Source organism: Carya illinoinensis, chromosome 3 (assembly GCF_018687715.1).
Source record: "Carya illinoinensis cultivar Pawnee chromosome 3, C.illinoinensisPawnee_v1, whole genome shotgun sequence".
Lineage (NCBI taxonomy): Eukaryota > Viridiplantae > Streptophyta > Magnoliopsida > Fagales > Juglandaceae > Carya > Carya illinoinensis.
Genome location: NC_056754.1, coordinates 4,115,677 through 4,140,257, shown reverse-complemented (window position 1 = coordinate 4,140,257; position 24,581 = coordinate 4,115,677). Strand labels below are relative to the sequence as shown.

The 24,581-nt window shown below is 36.7% G+C and overlaps 5 protein-coding genes across 8 annotated transcripts in view; 4 read left to right on the top strand and 1 right to left on the bottom strand.

Moving 5' to 3' along the window:
* Positions 1-501: 501 nt before the first annotated feature.
* On the top strand, positions 502-2,654 carry LOC122303616 (LOB domain-containing protein 25). The gene is made up of 2 exons (XM_043115462.1): positions 502-775; positions 1,608-2,654. The coding sequence occupies exon 2, from the start codon at positions 1,617-1,619 to the stop codon at positions 2,127-2,129; it is 513 nt and encodes a 170-aa protein (XP_042971396.1). The 5' UTR covers positions 502-775; positions 1,608-1,616; the 3' UTR covers positions 2,130-2,654.
* A 5,495-nt stretch (positions 2,655-8,149) lies between these two features.
* On the top strand, positions 8,150-9,017 carry LOC122302627 (oleosin 5-like). The gene has a single exon (XM_043113967.1). It carries the CDS (start codon positions 8,262-8,264, stop codon positions 8,724-8,726), a length of 465 nt encoding a protein of 154 aa, XP_042969901.1. The 5' UTR covers positions 8,150-8,261; the 3' UTR covers positions 8,727-9,017.
* A 132-nt stretch (positions 9,018-9,149) lies between these two features.
* On the bottom strand, positions 9,150-14,938 carry LOC122302625 (protein ANTHESIS POMOTING FACTOR 1). Its single transcript, XM_043113965.1, has 10 exons — positions 14,725-14,938; positions 14,449-14,549; positions 13,593-13,702; positions 13,436-13,502; positions 12,953-13,052; positions 12,587-12,703; positions 12,372-12,509; positions 12,038-12,119; positions 10,339-10,388; positions 9,150-9,632 (listed from the first exon to the last, which is right to left on the bottom strand). Exons 1-10 carry the CDS (start codon positions 14,791-14,793, stop codon positions 9,450-9,452), a joined length of 1,017 nt encoding a protein of 338 aa, XP_042969899.1. The 5' UTR covers positions 14,794-14,938; the 3' UTR covers positions 9,150-9,449.
* A 140-nt stretch (positions 14,939-15,078) lies between these two features.
* The window catches only part of LOC122302624 (protein RST1), a 31,436-nt gene continuing 21,933 nt past the window's right edge, over positions 15,079-24,581 (top strand). Inside the window, exons 1-11 of one of the 4 annotated variants that reach the window (XM_043113962.1) lie at positions 15,079-15,502; positions 15,927-16,211; positions 16,350-16,433; positions 16,601-16,877; positions 17,462-17,712; positions 18,067-18,250; positions 18,369-18,556; positions 18,688-18,788; positions 21,127-21,202; positions 21,680-21,811; positions 21,894-21,975. In XM_043113962.1, the coding sequence (XP_042969896.1) occupies positions 15,110-15,502; positions 15,927-16,211; positions 16,350-16,433; positions 16,601-16,877; positions 17,462-17,712; positions 18,067-18,250; positions 18,369-18,556; positions 18,688-18,788; positions 21,127-21,202; positions 21,680-21,811; positions 21,894-21,975 (2,053 nt within the window). In that variant the 5' untranslated portion in view covers positions 15,079-15,109. Of the gene's footprint in view, positions 15,503-15,926; positions 16,212-16,311; positions 16,434-16,597; positions 16,878-17,461; positions 17,713-18,066; positions 18,251-18,368; positions 18,557-18,687; positions 18,789-21,126; positions 21,203-21,679; positions 21,812-21,893; positions 21,976-24,581 lie in introns of those variants that run through there. The other 3 variants (XM_043113961.1, XM_043113964.1, XM_043113963.1) reach the window with 3 other exon arrangements.
* On the top strand, positions 21,982-23,759 carry LOC122302626. Its single transcript, XM_043113966.1, has 2 exons — positions 21,982-22,583; positions 22,833-23,759. Exons 1-2 carry the CDS (start codon positions 22,335-22,337, stop codon positions 23,157-23,159), a joined length of 576 nt encoding a protein of 191 aa, XP_042969900.1. The 5' UTR covers positions 21,982-22,334; the 3' UTR covers positions 23,160-23,759.

Here is a 24,581-nt window from a genome sequence, read left to right as displayed (position 1 = left end):
GATATGATCTTTTAAAGTATATGATTTATTCTCTTTGGACTACCCTGACCAGGTTTACTTGATTTTTTTAAAAAAACTTCAATGGGATGAAGAACCAAGGAATTTATATATGTTTCTAGGGTTTTGATCACATGCAAGAGAATCTCTTAAGAGTCTAATAAATATTAAACAGGCGCGAAAATTAATTTCTATGTAGATGCAGTGCTTTTAGAGTGAATTAGAGAGATTTTCATCTGCATTAATAATAAAAGAGCCAGACAAACGTTTCAAAATGTTTTGCATTTTATTAATCGATCTTAATTAATTTTTAATTAATATATAATAACGGAAGTTAAAAAATAAAAAATAAAAAAATTCAATGGGATGTAAAATCACCGCTTGTGCTTAAATATTTTAATAATGTCTGATTTAATTTGTCGGACAAGTTTCAACTTAATTAAGCTGCCGATTGAACAGTGTTTGATATTATTATAAAGGCAGTGTCATAGTCATCCTTCTTTTTCTTGTAGTCCCATTTATTTCCCTTTGTCTTTTGCTCCCCATTCCTTCTCACTGAAAATGCTCTTTGCCTCCCTTCATCTTCCTCTACCTTTCTATCAGTACTGTATTTGCAACTCATGACTCTCTCTCTATATATGTATATCTAACCTGCAACTAGGGTTTCCTCTTTCTTTTGAAGTTCCCTCTCTATAGCTGCAGCTTCCTTTTCCTTGGGACTCTCAGAGAATAGTCGATCTTGCAGGAGCTAGCTAGCGGCCTACACCTCGGAAAAAAGGTAATATTAATATTATTTCTGATCCCATAGACCTCGACATAGATAAGAGGGTAAGAGGGTAAGTACAAGGTGCAGCCTTTCTAATAATTTATTTTATTATCATCAATAACGTACTTTCCTTTATTTCGAATGAAATGTTTCTTCAATTTTAGGTTATAGAAGTTGATCCCCGGGGTTATTTGGGGTTATGGAATTGGACAGGTAGAATTTCAGTGAGGGAAAGGCTGAAATTACAGTAGGGATATCCCATTCTCTATTGACTAACAAAAGAAAAAGAAGAACAGAGAGAGAGAGACAGACTTTTTCAAAGGACAAGCATATTAGTTGAATTACAAAACTATTGAGCAAATTCATAATGGAGAATCCTAACACAGTAAAACATCCCTATCTTCATGTGTCTTATTCCTTCTTTTTTTTTTTTTTTAATTTTTTTTATTGTTATTATTTGTTAAACAAAGTGGGGGAGGGGGGATTTGCTATGCAATATTCACAGAAAATGGCACTCATGTATATTTCAAGAAAGGAAAAAAGAACTTTAAAAAAATCTGAAAAGAAGATTATAAGTACTGAATGTTTAATTAGCAGCTATATCTACATAAGCATGTGGTGCTAACCCTAGTTCTACTGTCCCAGAAATCCCCTAGTTCAACATGTGTAAGCTTTTTCCAGTTCAAAAAAGCCAGCAGTATTCTAATTAGTTAGTTTACTCGAAAAACCGAACATATTAATTTATCCTCAAAGGGAACTTATGTCTAGCTTCTAACTTCAAGTAAATTCGCTATAAACTGCTTGATAATAAATTAGATGGGCTTTAATTCTGATCATCTTGCAGTGAAAGAATATGGCCTCTTCTAGCTACTCCAACGCTCCCTGTGCTGCCTGTAAATTTTTGCGGAGAAAATGCATGCCAGATTGCATTTTTGCACCATATTTTCCGCCCGAAGAGCCACAGAAATTTGCCAATGTTCACAAGATTTTTGGCGCAAGCAATGTGAGTAAGCTCCTCAACGAAGTCCTTCCCCATCAGAGAGAGGATGCAGTCAACTCTCTGGCCTATGAAGCCGAGGCACGCATAAAAGACCCGGTCTATGGCTGTGTTGGAGCCATCTCAGTCCTCCAAAGGCATGTCCTTCGGCTCCAGAAGGAATTGGAAGCCACAAATGCAGACCTGATGCGGTATGCCTGCAATGAGATGCCTACCTCGACACCCCAGTTTGGAAGGAGGATGGGTACTCATGAAGGAGGTTCTTTTGGTCAAAGTACTTCTGGTTCGTATTATTCTTCTCCATGGAATAATGATCCCAGTGATCAGGATAGCCAAGATAGAGCAGGAGGAGATCATGGAAATATGTAAGCAGCTGGTTATTGTATTGATCATTCTTATGTCTATATATGACTACGTACGTACGTACATTGAGACATCTACTCAGTTTTACCATCTGGAGATTCTCAATGAATTGGAAAGGGGCCGGGGAGGTCCTATCATGCACGGTATAACATGGCATATGCTATGTTGCGAAGACCCGGCCGCTGACTAGATTACTATGCGGTATAAGGCATATGCACCGAATATTGCTATATATGTAATTTGCAAATGAGTCAACTTAAATTATATGCACCATCAAGATTGTATATAGGACGAGGTGGGAGTGTTTCTATATATATGTAAATTAAGCTTCTAGAGAGAAAGAGAGAGAGAGATCAGAGAGAGAGAGAGAGAGGGAGTTCCTAAGCTTGATTAATCAATGTTAATTCACTATATATGTCCTTGGTGCATTAATATTTGGGTATGGTTTGGAGCATGTACATATATTGGAAGTTTCTGATCTTTGATATCTTGTTGCCTATATTAATTAATAAGGGTATGAAGACTTCGTTCCGTTGTTTGTGAAGAAACTTAATATATGAAGTTTCTTCTCTGATGTTTCCAACCTTTTTGCATGCTTATCTGATCAGTTGAATATATGGGTGATCTTTGGTTTGAGAAGATGATGATGATGATCATATTATAATCTCTTTTATTAATAAACAAAAATATCCAAAAGGTACCCAATTTATGTGATACTACTAACCCTAACATATATATATATATAATGATCATATATGATGAAGAAAACCCTTATCTTATTTCTTTCCTTCGTGTATTTTCTAATTCCAATAATTTATGATAATGATTGAGGGTATCCTTCAGTTTGAAGGCGGCCACCAACCCAACTTTTATAGTTTATTTTACTGCCAAACTTAGCTCAATGGTCCAATATGGCATTTGTTAGTGCATACTCCCTCTAGCTAGTGATTGTCATGAGTTGTGTCTAGATCATCAATCTTGTTGGTTTATGACCTTATAATCACTACAAGAAAAGTACTACTTATTTGTGGTAAGCTATTTATTGCAAAAATAACTATTTCCTGTTAAAATAAATATATTTTTGTAATAAATAATTATTCTCATCGCAAACAACCTGTCACAAATTCTCTACAAATTCTCTCAATATACACGTTAAATGAAATGTTTCTTGATCATGTGTAATTCAATGACATCATTGTACTGCAGGGTAGAACAAATATTTGTTGGTCCACATGTGCGTACATCATGTACAATTGAAGCTGATGTAAGTTATGCCACTCATCAATCCATTATAATTCTTAAATAAATATGATAGCTTAGCTTTAATTTCTAGCAGAATATATTCTTTAAAAGACCTGCATGCCTCTTACAAGATAGGCCGGAGTTACTGTACTGCATATTCTCGTTGGAAATTAATCGGACAAATTACAAGCTATCAAATCATCACAGTGAAAAGGAAATGGGTTTCGCTTTTTGTTCAGCGTGAATGTTGTAGGCCAAAGTGTGAACACATCCATGATCAGTATGTTAATGAGATTCTTTGAGCTTTAGGCAAATCAAGCCATGCTGCTATTTAGTTACAACTTGCAGCTTAATTCTGATCCATTCAGCAGATTACGATACTCAAGACAAAGAAAAAGTGAAACTGCAAATTTGTTGACTTTTTTTTTAAAGTCCATTTACAGGAACTACATTATAATATATATATATATATATATATATATATATGTGTGTGTGTGTGTGTGTCATGTGCAACTTTTCTTTGTGAAACTCAACTGCCGCCATGGTAACATATATATATTGTCATTATCTGAGGCAGTGAGTTCCAGAGATGCCTATCCTTGTAGACCCATCCAAAGGATTGTTCTCCCATGTGCTGAAAGCACGATTAACCCGCACACACACCCAAAAAAAGGAGAAAAATTACAAAAAATCCCGTCATGCTGATCGTACTTAAATTGATTTTTGAACCTGATCTACTTTCATGTCTTCCTCTACCCTTCACTTGTTCTCAAGAAAAATTATGCTCAATCATTTTTACAACACACGTTATTCTTTTATTCTTTTTTATTTTTATTTATTTTTCTAGTATATATGCGATTCTAGTATATATGTGGTAGAAAACTCATTTATCAATATCTCTAACCTGTAGGGAAAATGCAGTAATCGACGGGCCGATCCCCCATCGGGCCATCAGGGTCAATATATATGATATATAGCTAGCGTTCTTTACAACCAAATAAAATGATTATAATCTATATGAGCTCAAATCCAATTAGCTAGCTAGTAGGTCGATCATGCACCATGCCACTAACCTTTGGCAATTACATGACCTCTAGAGTTTCAGTAATTAATACTAGAGATCAGTCATCCGGGCGGGGATGATAAAGATTTCATGCCTATCCAATATTCTGAACTTTTTTCTCTAGACTAGTCATGAGATGAAGAATGCCTTTTCCGTTCCATCAAATTACTTTTTTTTTTTTTCAAAAGCAATCACAAAATTGTGGGGGAAATGCTATCTAGCACGCACCGTCCTCCCCTCATTCTTCTCTTTATAGATGCACTTAATTAGGATTGGTACTTGAAATAAATTTTAAATTCATAAAGAAGTTAACAAAGTTCAATAAACTTTAATTTGATTTGATTGAGGTTCACCTCTTATTGGCTGTAAAGTTGCAGTGTATATAACCCCAAATTAACTATCTACATATTGTCCTAGTACTGTTAGATATAGGTTTAATTGAAGCATGTCTTAGTACATTTATCTCAAAAGTTTAACATGATTGAAAAATATAAACTTAATTATTTGTATGATATATATTCTTAGGTAGAGTTTGGATATTGAGATGAGATGAGATAGTTTTAGATGAATGTTGAAAGTTGAATATATAAAATATTATTATTATTTTTGGATTTAAAAAAGTTGAATTATTTATTATATTTTGTTTGAAAATTTGAAAAAATTGTAATGGTAAGATAAGATGGTTTTTTATTTTTTTCTTCTTTTTATTTTCATATTTTTTTTAACATATTTAAATATTTTTAAAAAATAAAAAAATACATCAATATGTTAAAAGTCACTTTCTTAATTATTAAATAAAAAAATTAAATACACAAATAGTCAAAATGAGAGAAAAAACTCATGCAACATGTAAACACTTTCCTTCTTATTTTTTTATCATCATACATGATCACATGATGAATTGTTACGTAGCCGATCGAGAGAATACGGGCTGTATATAAGTGGAGAAGAAATGGATCATGTAATATATGAAATAATGACAAGGAAAGATATTCGATGTCTCTCTTTGTCATGCAAAAACGAGCACGCGCACTGCAAACGCCTAGCGGGGTAACAGAATGGGTGCATTCAGAATGTCTTAATCTAGGACATGCATGGGTCCTAGGTCACGTCTGTATACATCACGTACACTCCAAAGGCATGGGCCACCCACAACCGCCCAAACGATCAAACTCATGACCCTAAAGGTCCAAGACCAAGACATGCTAGCTTCCTCTTCATTGCAAAACGTTGCAATCTGTGGCCGATTGATTGATTGGACGTGCCCCAAGCCGTGTGTGAGGCTGTGAGCTTTGTGTTTGCGTTTGTGATTGTGTGTGCACATGCCGATGTGATGGGGCCGGGGGTCTTAATCAGGAGCCATTCTCTCTCATTCATTCATTCAAACACATGAACTTCTTCGAGGAAAGCCAGACTGAAGCATTACTATTCACCTGCATGGAAAAGGATCACGGTCCTCCTTTGTGGTCGACAAAGGCCGGAATTAAAGGGCTCACATGAGCTTTGTCTCGCTCGTAGAAGAAAACTTCAAAGGCACAAAAAAATAAAAATTCATTTAAATATGAAAATGGTGTGATAAACAAATTAAGATCAAGTTTTAAACGAGAAAAAGAGGTTAATCATGAATGACATGAGAATTTATTTTTTAGTAAAAGTCACTAAATTATGTAGGAAAAAATGTTCATAGCTAGGTGGGAGATCAACTTCTTGCTATTTATATAATGCTTTAAAAAAATTCCAATTATAATATGAAATGGTTTTTTGAAGAGGAATCTTAGACGTAACATGAGTTTTACTTAGATCATTAATTACGTACAATGTATATGTAATTAAGTTATTTATATACTAAAACCATTTAATTATGAACAATATCATGATAATATTCTTATAATATGTGTATGCAGTACTACAAGAAAATTACTTATTTGTGATTAGCTATTTCTTACGAAAATAATTATTTTATATTAAAATGAGTTTGTTTTTATTATAAATAATCATTCTCGTCGCAAATAATCCATAACAAATACTTAATTTTCTTGTAGTAACGCATTCGATACGAAAAACTAGTCCTATGCATCATGGTTTAAGAGAGAGAATTTGTTGCGATTTATAATTAATATTTGAAAGGACTCCAATTATAATATCAAACAGTCATTCTGAATTTCAAGTTCAGATGCAATATAAATTTTATTTAGAAGTCATTTATCATATATAGTTTTTTTTTTAATTAGCAATTTATTAATTAATTAAATTAGTCGACTCAATTAATGTAATTAAGCTTATCAAAAGATTTTCAGTTATATATGTTGACTTTAATTTAGTACTTTTACTTCCATTAATAGACCATTGGATAACTAATTAGCCTTAATAATTAAGACACATGCACGTACGACGGTACGAGGCTACAAGAACTAAGCCTTGAAATAGTATATATTCTACATTTTAAGTATATATATGATCTCTCGCCTTCTCCTTTTCTTTTTTGGTCGGAATTGTTCATTAATCAAACTATCATTTTCATATCCTTTTGAATTTAACTAATTTGATTTTAGTTTAAAAGTCACTATAAAAAAATTGTTTATTTGTGATTAATTAATTATAGTGAAATGACTTTTTCCAACTAAAATTAGATGTAAATAATATTTTTGTTGTAATAAATTAATAAAAAAAAAATTTAATTTTCTCGTAATGCGTACGTACAAGCAAATAATCTCCGATGATTACTAGAAACATGAAGTGTAGGAAGGGCGGCCTAATCATGATCATCATGCATGGAGTATGAACTCACGAACTATGTAGAGATCGATCGATTTTTTTCTGGCTTAGCATAATAGATTGTTCCAAATGATCATCACCGAAATCTCGAGATGAATTAAGATTTTCGAAATTAAAAATTTTAATAGAGATATATATGAAATAAGCCATACAATAATTTAATATCGTTAAAACAATTCACATAGACTACAATAAATATTGTTTACATTTTTCACTTAAGAAGTTGTTTCATTCATTCAAGTTATAGTTGATCATGAAAGATTGGTAGTTTAAAACGAGATAGACGAGGCATGCACACTGGGATTTATTTGATGAAAGTGGCAGACCCATAATCACGCAAAAGGCCCTGTGTATAGGCAATAACTCTGCAATATTCGGTTTGAGTTCCCATTCCCGATAACTGCATTAATGTCCACTTGATCTCTTTGTCCGCGCCAGCCCAACCAAAATACAACCACTTCTCGAGGAATCAAATAAGTACAGATGCAAACCACAAAACCATGCATTGTAAGCAACAAGAAAGAGCTCGAAAGCCCATGAAAGGAAGATTGCCATTCCGGCTTTTTGTCGCAAGCACACAGCGGCCTTTAACCCGAAAATGCAAAAAATGTTTTACCATTTTGAACCCAGCAAAACACATGCAGCGGTGTGCGCACGAGGCCCGCTCCAGGAACCAAAACTGAAAACCCACTTGTTGAGTTTGCATGTACTACATTAGGCAAAGCACATCGATCTTGCCGAACAGAAACAAAAATGTGGCAACATACTCCTGCCAAAGGAGCCACCCCCTTCTAAGTTTTAACATCCTTTTTAATTTTTGGGTAATGCTCCTAAAAAGTCACCCCTGAAACTTGTTCCTCATGCAAAGCCCCAACTCACCATCTAACATGTACGTGTCAACGCCTTGCACCCTCCACCCCTCTATATAATACCATTAAGGCCACCTTTCTCACATGAATCTCTCTTGTATATTTTATTTCTGATAACTCTGAACTAAATCTTATATATATTTTTTGAAATTTCCTTGCTCGGTCGCAGAGCTCAACCACATATCACCCATGGCCGATCGTCCACACCAGGTCCAAGTTCACCCGCAACGCCATTATAACGGTGGTCCAAAGTCCCAGAGAGGCCCATCGGCGACCAAAATCCTAGCAGTCCTCGGCGGCCTCCCTGTAGGCGGCACTTTGCTTGCACTTGCTGGTTTGACGCTCGTTGGAAGCATGATTGGGCTTGCTATCACCACCCCACTCTTTATCATCTGCAGCCCTGTTCTTGTCCCGGCCGGCATTGCTATCGGCCTCGCTATCGCTGGATTTTTTAGCTCGGGAGCTTTAGGGTTGACGGGGCTGGTATCGCTCTCTTGGGTACTTAATTACCTCCGACAGGCCAGCCGGTCCTTGCCGCATGAGATGGATCAGGCAAAGAGGCGCATGCAGGACATGGCTGCTTACGTGGGCCAGAAGACCAAGGAGGTGGGCCAAGAGATCCAAAGTAAGGCCCAAGAGGGAAGGAGGACATGAAAAACAGGCTAGAGGCCGGTTTTTACTTTTAACAACCATTCCTCTGGGTGGATGAAAAAAATAAAAATAAAAGAGACAGGAGGAGGAGCATTTGAGGAATGGAAGTAACGTACCTTTGAAGGGTCGTTTCTTATAAATACTAATGTCGGTTTTTTAGTGCACGTGTTTGTTCATGTAATTGTAAGCGTGTTTAGAAGTAGATTAAGTCTGGCATTGGGCTGGGGAGCTTTTGGAAATTTAGCGTTGTGTTCTTTCTATGGTTGCATGGTTGAATTTAAACGTGTTTATTTATGTCCTTGATTTGCTTCTCTTGTATTTAGTGTCATACCCTTTGCAGGACTTAGAAAGACCACGCCGGGCTATTTACGAATCTAGTGTCCTTTCGAGGTACTCAATTCGTTCTCACCATTCAATTCAGTCATGGAGCTCAGAAATTAACTAGAACTTGAATAATCAACCCTAAAAGGGCATCTATCAGTATAAGCAGAAGCATGAGCACCTGAGAGTATAAACACGAGCTTATACAGCACTTTCGATCGCAACCAAATTTTTGGCCCTTGGCCAAGCATATATTATCGCTTACAAAAAAACATTTCGATCTCGCCTGATCGAAAATTCCAGCAAACATGATACAAATATTTTTACTCAGTAACCATGACGTAAGAGTTTTGGAAATTGAAATGGTCGAGAACGAAAAGTTTCCTGAATAGAACAGAGGCTGGCTCATTGGGAAATATGTTGGGATTGGGTCGCAGGTTCGGCGTCCATAGAAACAGGCTCAGCATTGAGCTTTGAATTGTCGGGTATCCAAAACGTGAGCACAGTTGATGCAGCAACAAACATGGCCCTACGGGGTGCCCACTTCAAGCACGATGCCACCCCAATGTTACTGTTCCAGGATGCCACCTATACAAATCATATTATTCATCAACTCAAATCATAAATCATAGGAAAATTCTATTAACCATATTACTATCACACTTTCATCCCACTAAGTATGATATGACATATTTAATGATCATTTATCACATGTTTCTTTCTCATCTAATCGTGATAAATGATCCACATCTTATTTAATAGGATGAAACCATATCTTACTTAATAGGATGAAAATAGGACGAGAGTGGTGTATAACATTACTCTAAATCATAACCTCGAAGGATACCAGTGTCCAGAATTTTGAATTTTACACGACCAAGTGATATAATGAACTAAGATCAACAGCAAGGTGATGGATAAGGTTTTGATTTTTCACATGGATTTCCTCGAGAGTACTCTCAGCAAAACCGTTTCTATCCAATGGCAATGAACACCCACTTCGCTCAAAAAGTAGAGGTCCAGTAATTAGTATCAACTATCAATCTAGTGAAACGTCTTTCTTTAGCAACTAAAAAGGGTAATCAAGGTTAAGTTCCTACTGAAAAACTGTCCTACTAATTAAGTTTTAATGTATACAGTTTTCTGCCATTCCCGCCTATTTTTGACACAAGGGAGATGGGGATGGAGAGAAAGGGGGAGAGACAACAAAATAATATTTAGCCACGCCCATGCCTTGCCACGAACAGATTTCTTCAAAAACCTTGTCAGGCAGCAAATTACAATAGATTGATACCTCATTTCGCATGTTGATGCTCCAGGCATGTATGGTTCCATCTCCTGAGCCTTCACCAAAAAGAAAAAGAAAACAATAGTTCCGATGTCCCAAACAAATGGCAGAAGAAAAACAAAATTAAATTTGCATTTGATTAACATTAATATATCACAAAAAGATCTTGGATGTCAAACTTAAATCTGACATATAGTAGTCTGTGCAAAAGTTAAATAGGATTGGGAAAAGCTTTCAGTTTGTGCAGTTATTGGAAATGTACACAGAACTTTTGAAGGCACGACATTAACGTGTTCCTGTACGAAAGAGTCGTGCAGTCAATGAACAAAACGAAATTAATCAAACCACAAAACGAAAATATGCCAGTTGTTGAAGAGACATGATTGTCAAGAACGGTCAAGGAACAAAATAGGCTACAAAGTAGAACTACTATAGAAAAGTGAACAAAACATACAAATAATAAGGGCTTGTTTGCACACTTGGAATATCTCAGAATATTTGTGAATAATAGTTAAATGATTTGCGAATAGTAGTAAAACTGTTTGAATTAAGATGTTTTATTAAATTTTGATAAATGAGAGATAAAAAGTTGAATAAAAATATTATAAAGTAAAAATATTCTTTAAATAAAAATTTTAATAAAAATTTTGTTTTAAAATTTGAAAAAGTTGTATTATTGTTTATGTTTTGTTTAAAAGTTTAAAAAAATTGTAATGATTAGTTAATAATTAGATGAAAAAGTTGAAAGTTGAAAATTTGAAATTGAAACGTTTTTTTTATTTTTTATTTTTTATTTTTTTTATTTTTTTATGTTTGAGTGATGTTTAAGAAAAAAATACCTGAGAATACCTATGTACACAAACAAAGTCTTCTAATATCTTAGAATATTTGTAAATAGTAGTGAAATAATTTGTAAATAGTAGTAAAATGGTTTGCGAATAGTAGAGAAATGGCTTGCAAATAGTACTTAAATGGTTTGAGTTAAAATGTTTTATTGAGTTTTGGGAAAAGAAAAAACAAATTGAACACTAATATTATAAAGTTAAAAAATTATTTCAATATAATTTTTTAATATTATTTTTGTTTTAAAATTTGAAAAAGATGTATTGTTTTTTTGTGTTTTGTTTGGAAATGGAGAAAATTGTATTGGGTTTTGTGTTTGGATAATGATTAGAAGAAAAAGTTGAAGATTTGAAATTGAAAGTGTATTGAGTTTGAGTGATGTTTAGGAAGGAAATATCTAAAATATCTGAGAATCCCTAGTGCCCAAACTAGCCCTAAGAACCTGTATAATACTGTGTAACTGTTGGCTAGTGAAAACTCCAGCATTAACACTTGACATTAAAATATCTCTCTAATATTTGTGGAAGATAAGTGAATTTATAGCTTGAAAAGAAAAATAAATGAAATGTATTCTCTGGTGTCTAAATTATGTATAATTCATTTACAAGTTTTACTAGACTGAAAACTTATGTTAAAAATTTATATATTCAATACCACACTCAGAAAAGGTTTATGATCCATATATATGGTATGCTGGATTTGTAGTTTGAATAAGGTACATGAATTTTCAATTTGAATGAAAGATATTTCAAATTCTATATATGCATTGGATATGTAGTTTGAGTAAGATACATAAATTTGTAATTTGAATGAAAGATAATTCAAATTCTATATTTACATCGACAACAGAACAACTAAATACCTGAGACCACGTACTGGCCATCTGGGGTAAAAGTTGCCTCTATATTTGTTGTTTGAGATGGTTCCAAACTGAACCCACAGCGCTGCGGAAAAGAAAGATCGATAAGGTACCGTAGACATTTCATACGTATACCAAGAACCTAACTAGACCAAGAAGCCAACAGAGTCTATAGGCCCAGTTTCAAAATTTCAATCACCCCAATTGGACAGCAGACAAGATTTAGAAGTTCATACACAGGAACCCACCCACCCACCCACCCACCCACAGGCACAAGCACACAAAACTTCAAGAATTCATTAGAAAGAAAAAAAAAGAGTCACGAATAGTAGCCAACCTTCTCTCCTCCATAAGCATCAAGAACATAAATATTGTTATCTGTGGTCGTCAATAGCATTGATTTTCCGTCATTGCTAAATTTGATATCGCAAACCTCTGCTGTATCTCCACCAACTAAAAAAGTGTCGAAGGGACCCTACAAGTGGAAGATAAATGAAGATTGTGACATATGGATTGGGAGATTTTTAAGTTAAGAGCATTATGTGTAAGAACCTTGTCATAGGAACGTGAATCAAACAATTTAATTGCACCCCCTTCCATCGCTACAGCAAAGACAAGGCCTTGTTGGTCATACGCAACTGTAGGTCTACCACGCAAGCGTAGAATCCCCTGAAAACTATGAAAGTAAGAATAAATCATGATCACATATTTCTTTCAGACTTGAAAATGCAGATGAATTCTCCACTGCCTATGTCAAATTAATTTGGTCTGATATTTATTTATTTTTTGAGAAAAAGGGGGGGGGGGGGTTCAGTCTCCATTTTGCTAGGTATGTTATTTACAAGTATACTTCAGATTCGCTTGATTACTCATTCACCCAGCAGTATTCATATCAATCATAAGACAACAGAAACAAACCTGGCAGGCATTTACACGAAGATCCCATATTCTGACACTATGATCGAGAGAACCGGACATGAAGCTGTCATTAATTGGAGACATGCAGAGCGAAACAACTCTACAGCAACATATTTACAGTGTGATCAGCATCACAACCTCGTAGAAGATATGTAAGGAAAATAAATAAACAGTATTGATAGATCTATTTTTAGGAACCATGCACATAAATTTACGTTCTATCAACAATTAAAAGATGCAAAAAATGACAAACTCTTTCATTATCTTTTGGTTCAACCAAAATAAAAAATGGGCAATTCTATAAGGTTGGTAGCGAGCCAAAAGCACTATAGCAGAAGAGCGGCATGATTTTCATGAGAAGGTAAAGATTCTACTACTATGTACAAACCATATAAGGTAAGGAACATATTTGAATTACAAAGAGATGACAGATTACAAAATTACTTTCCTGCTTTTTTAGCAGAAGTGACACGAGATCCAAACCTTTCTTTATGGCCTTTGAAGTATCGAAGGCACCGATTATCATACATTGATAAATACCGCAGGGATTCTGGCAAGATAAACCCCAAAAGACATCATTTCTCAAATACAAACACTGGAGCTGATCCTCAAATCAATTAGTTTATGCCAAGAAGCTCACCTCCTGTGGACTCCAAATTGTGCCTTGAAGAGCATATAACAGAGCTAGGGTGGTGGGTAAAGCATATACGATCAGCACCATGCTTCTTATGATATGTGGTCTTGAGCAACCTGAATTTCATAACAAATTGCAATAGAAAAATAAAAAACAAAAACAAAAGAAAAATTAAAATGAAATGAAAGAAAGGAAAGAAGGAAATAAAACCATTTCATTGGGCCTGGTTACGTATGTATAATTCTTTTTCACAATTTATTCTACCATGGATGATGTGCCTTCCTAGATGCCCTAAAATACAGGAAAGTTTCTAAAAAATAAAGTATCTACCCATTTACTTCCCGTCTTTCCATTCAATTTGAAATAAGATTGGTAACTCGTGTTGTGATTTTTGGGGGATCGTCACATAAGGCATTCTACCCCAAATTGACCCATTTAAATAAACACGTAAGATCCTCCAACCCTAACCTATTAATTTTGTGTTGAGTTCATGCTAGGTTTGTGGATTGTGATAAAATGACAGCTCTGAATGTCATGTGTCGGGGTCCATTCATATAAAAACAAGTTCAGGGCGTATATATGAGTCAATCCTAACTTAATATGCTTAATCAAACGGGTGAGACCCCTCAACCCCCTCCCGCTAATTTTGTGTTGAACTCACAGATGCTGGCAAAAATTACTGGTGCTAATGTGAACCCATATTTTTTACTAGACACATAAACTTTTGTGCATTTTCAACTTGAAGAATAAGCACTAATATGCCAAAAACTTTCTTAAGGTTTCACTGAAATGACACAAAAAACTATGTGCTACATGCTGTTATCACCATCTTGCTCAAACATGCTAAAAGAGAAGAACTCACTTAGCATTTGCAATGTCGTAGAATCGCACCGAATCATCCTCACTGGCTGTAACCAGTAAATCTTCCTTCCGATGGAAATCTATTGAATTTATCTTTCCGACCTGAAATTTTAACAGTAAAATAGATACGATGGCCTATAAAACATTTAGATTTTACTTCATATATACTTCCAGTTTCAGTGTCGTACGGTGTTGGAGAATAAAAATACAATCCCTGTATACGATTTAACAAACAAATAAAGACCAAAGAAGTTGAAAGAGGAAGCGGAAACTTTACGAAGTCAGAGAAAACTGCTCCAATTGACATGCTGCGAACCATATCATCGTCGAGCACCGTAAGCGACATCGTTCTCGTTGATTGATTCTAGGAGGGAGTGAGAGAGGAAGCGAGGGAGGGAGGGAGACGGACACCCAAGTGCTCCTTTCTTCTGTGATGACCTGGCCTCTTGAAAAGGTGCGCAAGCGCAATACGACAATGCGCACCGTTTTGCTAAAAGTTATGTTGTTAAGGCTGGACGGGCCCGTAATGAAACCCTGACGAATTCTTCGGATGTTTGCCATTCTACACGGCGTCGTTTGTTTACCGCTATCAGCGTCTTCAATAGTCACTCCCTGTTACTGAACACGGCAAGTTCCCCCCCCCCCCCCCCCCCTCTCTCTCCATGGACACTTACGCTCCATTACTCGAAAAGACCAGAGTGCCACAGCCTTCGCTCCAGAAGTTCGCAGTTATTTCGATCTTCTCGAAGCTGCGGTCCGCACCGAAGTACCTGGACTCCGAATCCGAACCCGGAAGAGAGGCCATCTCTCAGTGTCTCCACTCAATCTCCCCGGCCGTTGTGGACCAATCCGTTCGAGAGCTATGCCGCCTCGTAACGGACTCGCAAATGGATATCCCTCGCGGGTTGCTGGAGCTCCAGTCCGCCCTCGAAGGATCTGATCCGAAATACATCGACCTTTTTGTTAAAGGGCTGGGGTTTCTGGTTCGGTTTGGGTTTGGGAGGAATAATGGATCGTGGAGATTTAGTTCGACGGAGACTCACCCTTTTGTCAAGGTGCGAGAAATGAATGACTTACTGAGTTGGGCTGTGTAGTATAGAGTTTTAAGTAGATTGGAAGGAATTCATAGGAATGTTTTAAATTTTAAATGGAGTTCGCTTGAGAAATAACTCTGGGGGGTCGGCGACCTATATCATCACTTGCTGTCCTAACTTTCATTGTGTGTCGTTGGGTCTCAGGACTGTAATTTTCATTTTTCAGCGTAAAACTTAAATTCGTATTTTATGATTTATATATGTGAATACAGTCCAATTATTGTTGCTGAAGCAATCTACGATAGAATTGCAACTAAGCCTTCTGGTATAAATTCGATATAACTAAACAATCATCGTTATCGGAAAATTTGGATGCTGGTGACCCTAGTTTTGCCAAGCCATTGTAGATTTTTAGCCTTGAAGCAGTGTTTGTAATGGGTGGCAGGTTCTATCGTGCCGACCAGAGGTTCAGTCTGAGCTCGTGAAGCAAGTATTATTGTTTATGGCACAAAATAAGCGGCTGGGAATGGTGGAAGTTTGCGAATTTTTAAGACCCTTTTTGAATTATTCGATTTTAAGGATACCCTTTTCGGATTCTTCATCCTCTTTGTTTGCAAGGCATTTAGTATCATCAATCGCATCTCTTTCTTGCTCATTCCCTCTTGAGGCAATGCCAATTTTGAAGTTGCTAATGGAATGCACCAAGTATCTTCCTCAGAAAAACTCAGAAGTAAGTACTTCTTCAGCAAAGTGTTGTCTAAGAAGTATAGGCTTTATCTCCTCCTGTCAAGGTGATAATTTTATGTATAAGATTGATTGTTTCAATGCAGGTTCATGCTAATTGGGTGCTCGTCTTGATAATTGACAGGGATGTAGGAATTATACGTACTTTGTGGAATGTATGGTGGATACATATATAGTGGTATTGAGAAATTTGGCTGGAAGGGGATTGGTATGCACTTATGACTTGACTTCAGCTCGTGAAATAATTTTTCTTTATTGTTGTGTCTTCAATCGGCTGTCACAATGTACACTGACTGTACCGCCTTGTTTCTCTTGCATTGGTTCATTTGTAGTTACTACTTTTTTGTTCCTTGTTGTCTTTGTCCATGTTAGCAGCTGATTACTGAAGCTCAACTATGTGGTGTGGAAATGTTGGAGACTGTTCTTTCTTTATGTACCTGTCATTGCGGGATCTCAGGTGTAAATGAGCCCATAGTTGAACTGGGGAAGCGAATATTATTAGTCCAAAGAGATCATGGTTTGCAATATGTACCTGAATTATCATCATCTGTGCTATCATTATTTGTTATCCTCATTCAGTCAGAGCTTGAACATGAACAACTTTCGATACTGAAAATTTTCCACTTCCTCTTAAAGTGGAAATGTGAAAATGGTAAGTTAAACCAGCAAGTTCATTTTTTTTATAGGTTAAAAAATGGCAAGTTCATAAACATTCTGATAATTAATTACATTAGTTTTACTTATTGAAATAATAATAATAATAATTGCATTAGTTTTATGTTCAGAGGCTTCTGTCAATGTGAATCCATGTTATTAATCGGGAATATCCATGCAGTTATGCAGGGAATTACATCTACTCAATCTTTTTATACGCCTTGGGAACTTAATTTTCATTTGATTCCCATTCTTGTTCTTACCTAGGGTCCCACAAATTATGTCCGCTATATGTCTTGATAGCCATACTCACCAGTTGACCCTTCTGATTATATAATATATACTTAGTTTCTTGAATGAATGTGTAGTTACTGAGATGACACTTTGATCTTTATTTTCCAGCAACAGCTGATCTTTGTTCATCTGGCTTAGTTCGGTTCTGACTTGCTCTGTTTATTCAGAAGTGCTAATGATTATTTTATATTATATTTTCCTTCTTTCTCCTGCCACTTTGCTTATGTAATATATCTTTTTTCTTTGAGAAGTTAAAATACTTTGCTTATATAACATTTGCTACTGCAGGATATGATATCGGCAGAACTGTATCTGTTTTGAGCGAAGAGCTTTTATTTGTGTTTCCTGCCATCAGCCTCATGTCATCACCTTCTAAGTGTGTCAAAGGAGCTGCAACTGAGTTGCTTGTCACATTAGAAAAGCTTCTAGTAAAAACATTGTTGGCAACGAAGAATGAACTTGCAATGGAAAGGAGATTTCCATCTGTCAACACACCTGGATTTATTGTTTTTAGGCTCCTGCAACATTTATGGTTTCAGGTTTCTTTTTGTTATCTCATATCTGGACCATTTATTTTTGAAATTATATTTTGTTGATCTTGGATCCTATGAATACTTATTAGAGTGCTAAGCACAATGTTGAGCGGAATACTTTATGCACTTAAAGTGGACTAGTGTTATGTTTCAACTTCATGACATTCATTCTATATTCAAGTTTTATATGACTCCCACTCTTAAAATAAGGTTGAATCTAATAATAATCACAGTATTGTTCACCAGTCTCTAATTTATGGTTCGAAGTGAGAGGATAGTCCAATGTTAGGAATACAGTCTTATTATGGCTATGGAACTCTTGCCAGCAATATAAAATTCTTTTTTGTTCTGTCTTTTCAGGATCAGTATTCATCATCCAGTTTCTTCTTTTTAAATTTTGCTTCTAGTTGTAAAGCTGATGGCAAAGAAATGCTTAATTTACCAAGATCTTGGGCTTCTCTGCTAAGACAATATTCTTTATGGATCGTTGACAGACGAAAATCCTCCCCACATCTCTATATGCCTCAAGAATTGTTTTTAAATGGTAATTGGTTGGTGTTATGTATCATGCAATGTTAAAAAGTGGTTTGATTTGGCCTAATTTTTTTAGGATATAAGTTTCATTTGCATCATGTCACATGTTCGCCTTATATGCATTGTAGAAATGCCCCTGTTACTCAGTGCTGTTGCTGGTGTTTTGGTGATCCATCAGTCGCTGGGAAGTGCTGCCCTGGATTCTTTGGCCTCGATTGGTGTTATGGACGCTAAACTGGGAGTTCCATTGTTGTTAGCAATTTTATTTTACAATGACATATTCACCAGGAATGATATCTTAAACCAGAATATGTTGGTAAGCTTTCCTTTCCCATGCTGGTTTTGTTTCTTTTGTCATTAATGCAGGGCATATTATCCTTGTCTTTTGGCTCTGCCATTTTCCGTACTATCTAGATATTTTTTTTCTTCCTCCAACTACTCTTGCAGCTAAAGAGTTTGGGAATGCTTCCATCACTTGGTTCACATTCTGTGATGATTCCACTCATAGTTCAAACTATCATGCCAATGCTTCACAAGGATGCAAAACCGTATGTACTCCGAAGAAAGCACATCTTTGTGTTTTTCATTTTATATCTTTGTGATAATTTTGGTGGCCTTAACTTGTGATTGCATGTTTTGTGGCAATTTTGCTCTATCATGGAGCGTAGTCATCAAACACATACTGGATGCTGATGCTTAAATTGTTCTATGCGGCATTTGTTTTGTTAGAGCGAAAATTTGCTTCTAATCACATGCTGGCGAAGGGCCATAACTTGCGAGTGAAGTGTGATAAATCTTCATGTTTATTCGTATTTATTTTGTAGCTCAGTCCTTTCTTGGACATATATACTTTTTTTCATAAGTAAATGATTATTTTGATATGAATAGGCATAGCCCAAGTACACAAGACGGTATACAAAAGATAACACCTACTTAGGAAGAAGAAATAGAAACTAGAAATTCATGAAAATTGAGGCCACGAAAATCCACAATTGTAGCCCATAGAAAAAAGGTGTTGACAAAAAATAATCTAAGTTCTTCCAATGAACGCTCCTTGACTTCAAACGTTCGGTCATTTCGCTCCTTCCATAGGCACCACAATACATATCGGAACCATTTTCCACACCGTTGAGATTTGTGGGAGACCTCGTAGATTGGTCCAACTAGCCATGAGCTCAATCATTATGGCAGGCATCACCCAAGCAAAATCTAACCTGCTGAACACTTCATTCCATAGCGTTCTAGCGACCTCACAATGGAACAAGAAGTTATCCACAATTTCACCATTTTAGTATGATCACCCTTCGTTTCCGTAAGTTGTCCAAAGTCAAGATCTTACCCAATGTTGCTACCCATATAAAAAATGCCGCTTTGGGAGGCACCTTATTTCGCCAAATCCTTCTCCATGGGAACTCAATGTTCTGTGGTTGTGTGAGGGTCTTATAAAAAGAGCGAACTGAGAATATACCTCTACCGGTGGGTATCCACCATATCATGTTAGCTCCTTGTGTTCTCAGTATCATGGTGTATAGAAGACCAAAAACTCCTCAATGCTGCCAACTTTCCAATCTTGGGCCGCCCTGGTGAAATTCACGTTCCATTGGACTAGGTCCCCAAAGAACTCCATACAATCAGCCACTAATGCATCTTTATCACATGCAATTCTAAAAATTGAAGGGAAAGAATCCTTTAGAGCTTGATCTCTACACCTCCGATCAATCCAAAATTTTATTCTAGACCCATTACCCAATACCAACCGAGTGCCTAACAAAAATCCCCCACCCTCCTCTAATGTGTTTCCAAATTCCTACTCCATAAGCCCCATGAGCTTCTCTAGTGCACCACCCCCCCTATATGCCTCCATATTTAAGTTCAATCATCAACTTCCATATAGCCTCCGGTTTCATGTTGTATCTCCACATCCACTTCCCAAGTAAGGCACGATTGAAAATCTTCAACTTTCTAATACCCAACTCACCGAAGGAGACTGGTGAGCATACCTTATCCTACTTGACTAGATGAAACTTGAATTCATCTCCTAACCCACTCCATAGAAAATCACAATAAAGTTTCTCGATGTGTTTCGCGCACTTGCTGGGATTGGGAATGCAAATAAAAATCCTGGTCATATATACTCTTTAGCTTCGTTGCATGAATGATTATTTAATTTGGCAAATAATAAGAGCTTACATGCATGCCCAGTGCTATTGCTCTATGCCACGCACGCATATCTAATTATCCTAAGATATAGCAGTCAAAGTAATGTGACATTATTCCTTCGCAAATGCTTGTACCAGAAGGAACATCTCATAAATCCTATGTGATAGAACCACAGGTTTTATCTTCTGGGAGGACTGTGGCTTGCTTTGCCTTTCCCATTCTAAATAAATGGCAGGTGCCATAATTGAACTCCATATACCATCATTTGTTTATATATATATATTCATCAATATCTCTTACCATAGTATATAGGTCTTTGGGGCCACCTGTCTTGTTTGTTTCTTTGGAGACAAGGGCTCTCTTAAAATTTCTTGTTCCATTGGCTCTTTGTCCCTAGAAGTGTATCTCACACTATCCCCAAGCTAACAATATGTATTGAGTCATTTTAATGTCCAAACGTGGTCTTGAACCATCCCATGACTCTGAATCTGTTAAAAACCTCCCGCTTTTGCTGTATCTGGTCTCAACTGATGACTTGTTGGCACTACTTAGTGGTGCTCTTCATCCTCACCTAGGTCTCATATGAAATTCACGTGGCTCTTGCGATGGGATTTAGTTGCCTCTTATGTTTGTTGTCTTTGTGAATTTAACATGCACAATTAGGTGGTCTTCTTATGACTTATGTTGCTTTTGGCCTGCATTAATAGCTTTTTATTTTATATGCAGAACATTATATGCTACAGCGACTCGTTTGCTCTGTCAAACCTGGGAGACCAATGACCGTACCTTTGGGAGTTTGCAGGTAAGAACTTTCTTGTGCTTCTTTCTCTATTTTCTGATTGCATCTATCCTATTTTAATTGAATATGGATAAGACAAGTTTTTGGCCTTCTTTTGCTGCACCTTACTCACCTTGACTATAGCAGTGCCTGAGCAGGCTGGACACACTTGGAGCATACTTGGGTGAGGCTTGATCCTATATTTAGGGCTATATCAAAGGACAGGTCTTGTCAGTAATGTAGATATTAGTTTCTGTTCTTAATCAATGCGTCAAAGCTGCATGTTGGTTAAGGAAAAATGATGAAATAAAAAATTTCATTTCTTCTTGGTTTATAAGATGATACAGATGACCTTTCCGCCCCTGAAATACTGACTTAAGAACCATCATCATTCATAGCAGATATATCAAACAGCAAAATATGTCATATGATGTGCACTTGCCATTTTTTCTGTTGTTATTGCCAAGTTGTTCTTATAATTCTCTTCTTCTCATCAATTAGGGTGCCCTACTCCCAAAACGGTTCAATGAATTTGTGTCTCAGAGAAATATATGTATCAGTATTGCTGCTTCCATTCGGGATGTTTGCAGAAAAAACCCTGATAGGGGTGTGGACCTCATCTTGTCTGTTTCGGTATGGGTTTTCAAAGCTGTTTCTTTTCTTCGTCCTATGTGTGACATTCTAAGATCAACTTTTTTTGCCTTCAAATTAATAGGCTTGCATTGAGAATCGAGATCCTGTAGTTCAAGCTCTTGGCTTTCAAAGTCTTGCCCATCTCTGTGAAGCTGATGTAATCGGTAACTCTAGTTTGCTGTGAACTTAAAATCTTTTTCCATTTCCCATATACTCCTCAAGTAAAGCTTAAAATTGAAAAATACTTATAAAAAAAGCTTAAACATGGTGACTTGGCTTCTTGGTTTTTCTGAACATATCTGATTTGTCTGAAAACCTCATGATATCTTTAGCAACCATTAATAATTAGGATTCAGAATATCACACATTGATCAACCAATGAGAGATTCAACATCATAAATTATGTTGCTACTTTCCCCATTATAAAAAGCTTGGTTGGTGGTTGAGGTTAAGGATTATCGCCCTATTAGCTTGGTGAGTGGGATGTATAAAATCATCTCAAAAGTCTTGGCTAACGTTAAGCATGGTGGTGGAGAAAGTAATATCAAGACCCCAAGATGCCTTTGTGAAGGGGAGGCAAAAACTCGATGCGGTGCTTATTGCCAACGAATGTCTGGATAATAGACTCAAGTTGGGAGAGCCAGGGCTTCTTTGCAAACTAGACATGGAAAAGGCCTATAATAGAGTCAATTGGAGCTTCTTACTCTATATGCTAGAGAGATTTGGTTTTGGGATGAAGTGGTGCTCATGGATCAAACATTTCATCTCTACGGTACATTTCTCTATCTTGATTAATGGCACAATAAATGCTTTCTTTTAGAGCCCACAAGAATTGAGACATGGGATCCCTTATCTCCATTAATATTTGTTTTTGTAATGAAAGCATTTAGCAAAATGATCGATTTGGGGCCGTGGCGGGTGGTTTTATATCTTGCTTTATAGTGGGGGAGGCAAATATTGGCTCACTCAATATTTCTCATCTCTTATTTGCTGATGATACCATGTTATTTTGTGAGGCCAGCTAGGATATGGATCATATCCATTCATTGAGGGCTCTCCTTCTATGCTTCAAAGTCATTTCCGGTTTGAAGGTGAACTTGGGCAAATCAGAGGTAGTTCTGGTGGGCATGTACACAATGTGGATAGTATGACTACTATTTTGGGATGTAAGATTTCTCATCTACCTATGAAATATCTTGGCCTCCCGTTGGGTGCTCATTACAAATCGATATCCATTTGGAATGATGTACTAGAAAAGATGGAGCGGAAACTTGCTAGTTGGAAGCAGATGTACTTATCCAAAGGTGGTAGAGTTACACTTATCAAAGTACCCTCTCCAACCTATTGACTTATTGCCTCTGTTTATTTCCGCTTCCATCGAAGATGGCTAAGTGCATGGAGAAAATAAAGCGGGATTTTCTATGGGGAGGGATGAATGATGCGTTCAAATTTCATCTGGTAGAATGGGCCACCATTTGTTTGGATTGTTCCCCAATTTCCGAAGGAGGTTGGGGTATCCGCAATTTGCAGCTTTTTAACAAGGCGTTGTTGGGCAAATGGCTATGGAGGTATCCCATAGAACATGGAGGTTTGTGGAGAACAATTTTAGACTCAAAGTATGGTAGAGTATGGGGAGGTTGGTGCTTGACTGAGGTGAGTGGATCCTATGGGGTGGGACTCTAGAAGCACATTCAACGTGGATGGACTGAATTTTCTAGATTTACCTGTTTGAGGAGGGTGACGGGTCCCGAATCAAAATCTGGTATGACATGAGGTGTGGTGACAGGGCACTTAAGGAAGCTTATTTCGACTTCTTTGGTATAGCAAGAATTAAGGAAGCCTCGATTGTGGACCTCCTTGACCAATCTAACGGTACTCCCCAATGGAATATCACATTTCTTAGAGCTGTCCATGATCGGGAAGTTGAAGCAATTTCTGAATCTTACAATCTAATATATTCTGTTCTTATTTATTTATTTATTTTTTGGGGGTGGGGGGGGGGGGGGGGGGATAAAGACAAGCTATTTTGGCAACCCTTGGTGAAAGTGAAGTTCACATTAGGCTCCTCCTTATTTATAAAAAAAAAATTAGGCTCCTTCTACCAATCCATCTCTAAGCGTAACGTAAATCCATTCTCGTGGAAGAGCATTTGGAAGACAAAAGCTCCCTTAAAGGCATTCTTCTTTGTATGGACAGCTCTTTTGGGGAAGATTCTTGCTACTGGCAACCTAAGGAAATGGGAAATCATGGAGAGGTCTCCAGGGCACTTCTTAGACTGCCGCAATTTGGAAGATGGTTCCGATTTGCCTATGCTGGTGTCTTTGTAGGGAGAGGAACGAGTGAAACTTCAAAGATCGAGAACGGTCATTGGATGAACTTAGAACCTTCTTTTTTAACACCTTGTTCCAATGATCGATTGTTGTAGATTTTAATGGCATGAACATCCATGAGTTTCTTGTATCACTAGAACATTACTCCTAGGCGTTGCTCTTGTATATGACCCATGTACTTGGGCTTTTGCCTATTCTGTGATCAATAAAATCTTATTTACCGATCAAAAGATGAATACTTGGTTGGACTTAAAATAACGGCTTGATTTTTAGTTAGCCAAATTTAATGTGAAATATTAACTTTTCTCTCAATAAAAAAAAATAGCGTCATTGTGGCAAGGAATACCTTAAAGTAGTCTGCTAGACTCTATCCCAAAAAAAGGGTGCCCTTAAGGTCCTATGATCCCTGATTGGCAGATTGACTTGGCATCAATCAGCGC

Excerpts from the sequence above, each read along its gene's own strand:
- LOC122303616 (XM_043115462.1), top strand. The coding sequence starts at position 1,617 with ATGGCCTCTTCTAGCTACTCCAACGCTCCCTGTGCTGCCTGTAAATTT.
- LOC122302627 (XM_043113967.1), top strand. The coding sequence starts at position 8,262 with ATGGCCGATCGTCCACACCAGGTCCAAGTTCACCCGCAACGCCATTAT.
- LOC122302625 (XM_043113965.1), bottom strand. The coding sequence starts at position 14,793 with ATGTCGCTTACGGTGCTCGACGATGATATGGTTCGCAGCATGTCAATT. Across the intron at positions 12,704-12,952 it reads TTCGTGTAAATGCCTGCCAG|GGGATTCTACGCTTGCGTGG; the intron begins GTTTGTTTCTGT and ends CATAGTTTTCAG. Across the intron at positions 12,510-12,586 it reads ATTCACGTTCCTATGACAAG|GGTCCCTTCGACACTTTTTT; the intron begins GTTCTTACACAT and ends TTCCACTTGTAG.
- LOC122302626 (XM_043113966.1), top strand. The coding sequence starts at position 22,335 with ATGGTGGTGGAGAAAGTAATATCAAGACCCCAAGATGCCTTTGTGAAG. Across the intron at positions 22,584-22,832 it reads TCAAACATTTCATCTCTACG|CTAGGATATGGATCATATCC; the intron begins GTACATTTCTCT and ends TTGTGAGGCCAG.